We start from the raw sequence: 5,930 nt of genomic DNA, 5'->3' as shown, positions 1-5,930 counted from the left end.
GTGGCCCGGCATAACGAGTAGGCTCCTACATAACTGATATGTACCCATTCTCCCACCTCCATTAATGGTAAAGGGATGTCTGTTGCTAGGCAATCCGTGGAATCACATGTTGGCCCCCACAGAGTACTGTTGTGCTTTTCTGCCATCGCCTAGAGATAAAAAGGAAGTACTTGATACATCGTCACTTCCGTAGTAATATTATTTCCGTGACTATCTCAGTCTACTTTTCCGCTTTCTTTACAAAATAGCGAACATTTCAAATTCTTCAAGTGGAAAGCGTAACTGAATCTCTCTGCGAAGTCATAGATGTTTTTTTCTGATAAACTTCTTAAATCAAAGTCAATATATACTTCTTTTTCGTATATTTTTTTCATTATGTACTTCTTGTATTTATAACATTTCAGCACTAGTACCAACACTGCCACATTCTGCACACCGTATCCGAGGCAATACTAATGTGATTATTAAAGTCAAACACTGAGTAACATGTTTTGCTTAACAAGCAGAAGATCGGGCATGAAAATTATTAGAAGAGACTGGGAACTAAGAAGAAAACAAAAACCGAAAAACGTATCTAACAAATATAATGTACAAGAAAACATCTGATTGAAAAATTAAATATTTCAGAAGGATGAGACTTTCCTACATCACATTTGGCACCTGTCATAATGCACTAGATATTGATGTATTGATACTTGATGTTTATCAATCTAGTTGAAATATACGTCATGAAACGACAACGACGACGATGATGATGTTTATTATCATTATTATGAATATTAGATTTGATGTTAAGTTAAGCCTGTAAATGAAATAATAATGTTTTGCTATGCTTTATGGAAAATGATCAAACGTTATCATTTTTAAATCATTTTTAATTTGGTTGAATAGTGTAATATCAGGGCATACCAGAACCTTTTGTAATGACGAATGGAGTGTAACAGTCTTTTGCTAAAATATTACTTTTATAATCTAATAAGAGCGTAGCTCTCGGGTGCCGAATTTTTTCAGCTTTTGATTTTCATTTGTTGAGAATATGAACGAAATTATTGACATTTTTGAAAGACCGGATATAGTCTTTACATTATTTATGCATCACCACTCATAAAAGAAGCAATGTAAAATGCATTTATGCAACGCCCTTTTTCAGCAACGTATTACTTTTTCACAACGCGTGCCGATTAATAACTAGTTACAGATAGAAACTGTAATTTTATTTGGCATCATTACCTGTCAAACCTCGGTGACAGTTACAAAATTTGAAATTCAATCCGGTGTTTCATGATGGAACAGTAATTGAGACTACATATCCATATCAAGACAATTTCAGTTACATCAAAGTATTACAATGTTTTCTTTTCTTAATTTAAATTTTTAACTTACATCTCTATACATTTACTTAGACTAATCGTCAAATATGAAAAATGCACTTTTTTCTATAGCAATTACCAAACAGTTTTCCCCCCAGCTTATCTCAATCATTCTTTTTTGTGCCCTGACGGAAGCACGCAGAGGGTTTTATTCTTATTATGGGTGGAAGCTTGAGTAATCGGAGAAAACCCGCGTGGTCGGGCAGGTGGCCGGGATGGAATCAGGCCATCTTGGTGAAGACGAGCGCGCTATCCACTGCGCCGCCCGACCCATACCCAAGCCCAAGCACAAGAACAAATATCTAATTTAGCTTTGACTGGAAGAAAATGGCGTCATTGATGCCAAAATTATATTGTGAATATTTTTTTCCAATCACCAATATTATAAAATATCTACATACGGGAGACCGGGGCAAGTTCTGCCATCCCTGATATTTTTTGTTTTTGAGCTAATATTTACAAGTTTAAGGATCTTAGCAGTTTAGTTGGCTGGGCATTCAACGACGGAAAAAACGCTACCATACTGCTGTACGATAAGAATTTACTGAAATATCAATTTGGGCCCGAACAAGTTCGACTAATAAAACCGTTGCGAGGTCGGCCCATGTAGTTTTAAAACATATACAAAGTCCGACGTTGCATGGTTTATGACGTCATAATTAAACTGATTCCAATGGGGGCCGAACTTACCCGAATGCCTGTCCGAACTTACCCCATGGCGGGGCTCGTTCGGCCATCCTATCGTTAAATAATGTTCAAAAACGGACGTGCTGCCATACTTCCTAGAACGGAATTTAATAAACAAACAAAAAAGGCCGAACTTGCCCCGGTCTCCCTATTGTTATTTCGGTCTTAATCTCATTAGATCTTGTGTTTTATTGTTATTCCTCGACTAGCCGACTTTAAATAAAGTTTATCTTATCTTATTCTGAAAGTTGTATTCTGAATCAGTAAATATCAGAGATCAACAAAAGGTACGCTCTTTTAAGGCTTTGCCTTTTCATATTATGCAATACATTCTGTGTTAGGGTTAGGGTTAGGGTTAGATGATATACGATTACTATGATCGGTATACAAACCTTGTTTAGAACCGGTGATATCACGAGTACCTTTGTGCCATCGTTCACTCTACTCACAGATCCATATATCCCATCATTTATGTTGTACAAAACATGTTCAATACGTTTTTTGTCTGAAATCAAAAGCAAATTTAATCAGAATATTAAATTACCAGAGATACATTCGAGGAAGATGTAAGCACAAGACGACATTTAAAGGCTGTTCGGGGTGATTTTATGCTCTCTGCCATAACTACCAATACTAATTATCTCCGTTTATATAACTGTTCATTAACAACGCATTAGTCCTAACGCATTTAATCGTACATTTCCAACTCGATTTACAGTCGGTGTTAATCTGCGAAACGTATAACACATTTACATTTGTATGCTCTACACATACCCTGGTCATAGACAAACCTCCGGCCTATGATATTGGCTGCAGCGCTGACAGCAGTTTCTACAAGGTAACGTCCTGGTTCGGCGATTATTTTTACTCCTTCTGCTGCAGGGAAATACTCATCAAGGCACTGGTTTATGATGTCTGCATTCTTACGTAAAGATGATAAATGAATGGAAATACAGTGTCTGTGTGACAAGTATGAACATGTTATCAGGCGGGTTTACATGTGCAAGAAAGTTGTATCGTTAAGTTCTTATTATTTTTTATTGGGAATCTTTTATACGGTTTGCACAGTTAAGGTAAAGATTACTGTGGAAAGGTTCATTCTTGAAACCAAACATTAAAATAATATCTATTGAGTAAGACTTGTCTATAAAACACATGAAAATAAACACACAATGTCAACTAAGTAATAAAAACCCTGGCTTCCAGTATTAGTTTTCCGATTATATTACCATGAGCAAATATATATTTCTGCAACGAGTTCAAGGACTATACCTCTTCTATGGTCGGATGATCAACATCTCGGCCTCGGTATCCACCTCCAATGTCAAGGACGTTCATATCAAATCCGACCTGTTGTCCCATGTCAAATATTCTCCGTGCTTCTTTGATTGCAAAAGCAAATGCGTCGGAACTGAGACAGTCACTTCCAACATGGAAACTAAAACGACACACGAACTAGTCACAATTTTGACTGTCTCACATTTCTCCGAAATAATGTTGAGATATGGAGCGTTCTAAATCTTCGCGTTCTACTGCCGACAGGCATATTTAAATGACTAATTTAGGTAAATTATTTAACAAGTTATTCTATATGATAACGTCTGAAGATATATTTGATTTAACTTGTCAAATTTGCATTTATATCTCTCACCTCACACCAATGACGTTCAACCCTTTGTTCTTTGCCGATATAAACAAATCCAGGGCCTCTACAAAGACACAACCGAACTTCTTCCCTAGGTCATACATGACGGTACACATGTGATTTGGCCTAAATCTCAACAGTAATCTGTAATATAACGCCAGGCTTCAAGATTAATACCATATATAGATATTTAACATGTCGCACCCAACTATTCATTTTGCGCATTTTTAGTTTCGTGAATGCCTTGAAATCATATGAAGTGTTTAAATGGAAGTCTTGATACATTCATTATCATAGATGATATTTCATTACTGCAAATGACTGCTTTGTTGTCGAATTAACAGACTTGTCCTTACTGCGAAAATTAAGTTCCCTTAAAGAATCACACTGACGGTACCTCACCAATGTCATTTATGAAACTAACCTTGCTGATCTATACAACATTTTGATCTTGATCAATTCCTCCTCGCTGTCAAAGGTCATCAGGTCTACATTGTGTTTCTTGGCGAAAGGAAGATGTGCGTTTTGTTTACATGGGTTGGCGTATATGATGCGTGACGGATCGACTCCTAGGTCTAACACCTGCTTTATTTCAGCCTACTTGGAAGAACAAAAGATATGATCATTTCACATATATATATATATATATATATATATCACCTCGATTTAAACGAAGCTTCTTTTTCCTTTCAAAAATGACATTTTAGTTTAAATGGAATCACTGCTTATCGCTTATCTTTTGATTTGTTTTCCTTCAGAGTAATGAAATAATAATGACGGTGGCGTTATGAAGATAGTTTACTTATATTTATTTTTTTAGAAATTGTGAATGAATCACACCGCCAATTTCTGAGTGTTATCTTAATTCTTCTCATGCCTGCCAACACTTAGTTCCTAAGTATCGCCTGACTGGGATAATTTGTATAGGGAACTGTCGAAACAATGTTAAGCATATCTGCATAAAAAAGGGATTGAGAAAAGACTGGATTATTTGGATTAGGTTGTAAGAACTTATACAAATACGATCGATTCGAACTCGTATTTTGTACAGGATGATTGGAAGAAGCGCATACCTTGCTCGCACAGTCAAAACTGCTCCCTAGTCTTACAAGGACGTCAACTATTTTTTCATCATTGTTGCACTTCAATGCTATTGGGATAGAAATACAAACGGGTTTTTGAAAGAATCGCATATAACATTTCCTTGTCATGGAAATTATATCGAATCAGCTGTGACTTTCTGCAAAGTCCACATGTCCATTGCTCGCCTCGTTGGTAGGAATATTAAATTTTGCGTAATATGAAAAACTGTTTTCTATCATGAATAATTTGTTGGAAATGTGTCAAAAAAATGTTCAAAATAGAAACAAGCCGAAACTCGCATTACATGTTTAATATAAAGAAACAGGTATTGATAAATATAACGTTAACATAGAATAGCACTACCCTTGGAAGCAAATGGTACCATTTTCTGTACCTCTCCACCACCTCGTCAATATCAACGATAACCAGAGGATCGTCTATACCCTGTATTAAATAAATCATGTATTTTATACGAATAGTACACGAACGAATCTAAGGTACAATGATATCTATGAAGCAGCCGTTAGGATTTGGTCAACATTTCTATTTTCTGTCTAGTTATGGTAATAAGGTAAAAGCACCAAACTAAAATCATAAATGAATGGGTAAATATATGTCAAATAACCACGAAAAAATTACAGCATAAACGTGTTTGTGAAACGCTTATATTGCAAAATGGTGCAGCAAAAATTGCCTTAATTGATGGAAACATCAAAATAGAAGAAATGAGAAGAAAGGGATGTTGATATTTTTTACACGTTATGATGGCATGAAAGCTCTCGACAAAAAGTTTTGTCTGTTAGAAAGTTGAATCGCCAACAACATTCAAAATTAGATAATCTTACCAGTTCTGCCTGGTAAGCAATCTCTCGTTTGATGTAGTTTGAATGGGAAAGCCTTGCATCAACAATCAGCATATCGTTATCCGTCATTTTCTTTAAAAAAAAGTGTACAACCAATAAAGACAATGTCTTCTTTAAAATTAATAAATTATTTCTGTATTCAATTTAATGTGGCAATTATTTGTGAATAGATAGATAAATGCTGTACGGATGGTGGTACATAATAGTGTAGACTTGAATGTCGTCATCGGAATATTAAAGGAGCGGAAAAAATAACAAAACTATCAAAGTGTCTGGATGGAA

At 35.6% G+C, this 5,930-nt stretch overlaps 1 protein-coding gene across 1 annotated transcript; it reads right to left on the bottom strand.

Annotated features, from left to right (window-relative positions):
* Positions 1-2,546: 2,546 nt before the first annotated feature.
* LOC110454224 (ornithine decarboxylase-like) lies at positions 2,547-5,717 on the bottom strand. The gene is made up of 6 exons (XM_021503633.1): positions 5,631-5,717; positions 5,149-5,229; positions 4,127-4,299; positions 3,330-3,495; positions 2,849-2,979; positions 2,547-2,562 (listed from the first exon to the last, which is right to left on the bottom strand). The coding sequence occupies exons 1-6, from the start codon at positions 5,715-5,717 to the stop codon at positions 2,547-2,549; spliced, it is 654 nt and encodes a 217-aa protein (XP_021359308.1).
* Positions 5,718-5,930: the final 213 nt, after the last annotated feature.

Source organism: Mizuhopecten yessoensis, unplaced genomic scaffold, assembly GCF_002113885.1.
Source record: "Mizuhopecten yessoensis strain PY_sf001 unplaced genomic scaffold, ASM211388v2 scaffold7725, whole genome shotgun sequence".
In the NCBI taxonomy this organism is placed as follows: domain Eukaryota; kingdom Metazoa; phylum Mollusca; class Bivalvia; order Pectinida; family Pectinidae; genus Mizuhopecten; species Mizuhopecten yessoensis.
This window is presented reverse-complemented; position numbering and strand designations above follow the sequence as displayed.

Excerpts from the sequence above, each read along its gene's own strand:
- LOC110454224 (XM_021503633.1), bottom strand. The coding sequence starts at position 5,717 with ATGACGGATAACGATATGCTGATTGTTGATGCAAGGCTTTCCCATTCA. Across the intron at positions 3,496-4,126 it reads ATGTTGTATAGATCAGCAAG|TTTCCATGTTGGAAGTGACT; the intron begins GTTAGTTTCATA and ends GTGTCGTTTTAG. Across the intron at positions 2,980-3,329 it reads ATCATCCGACCATAGAAGAG|AATGCAGACATCATAAACCA; the intron begins GTATAGTCCTTG and ends TCTTTACGTAAG.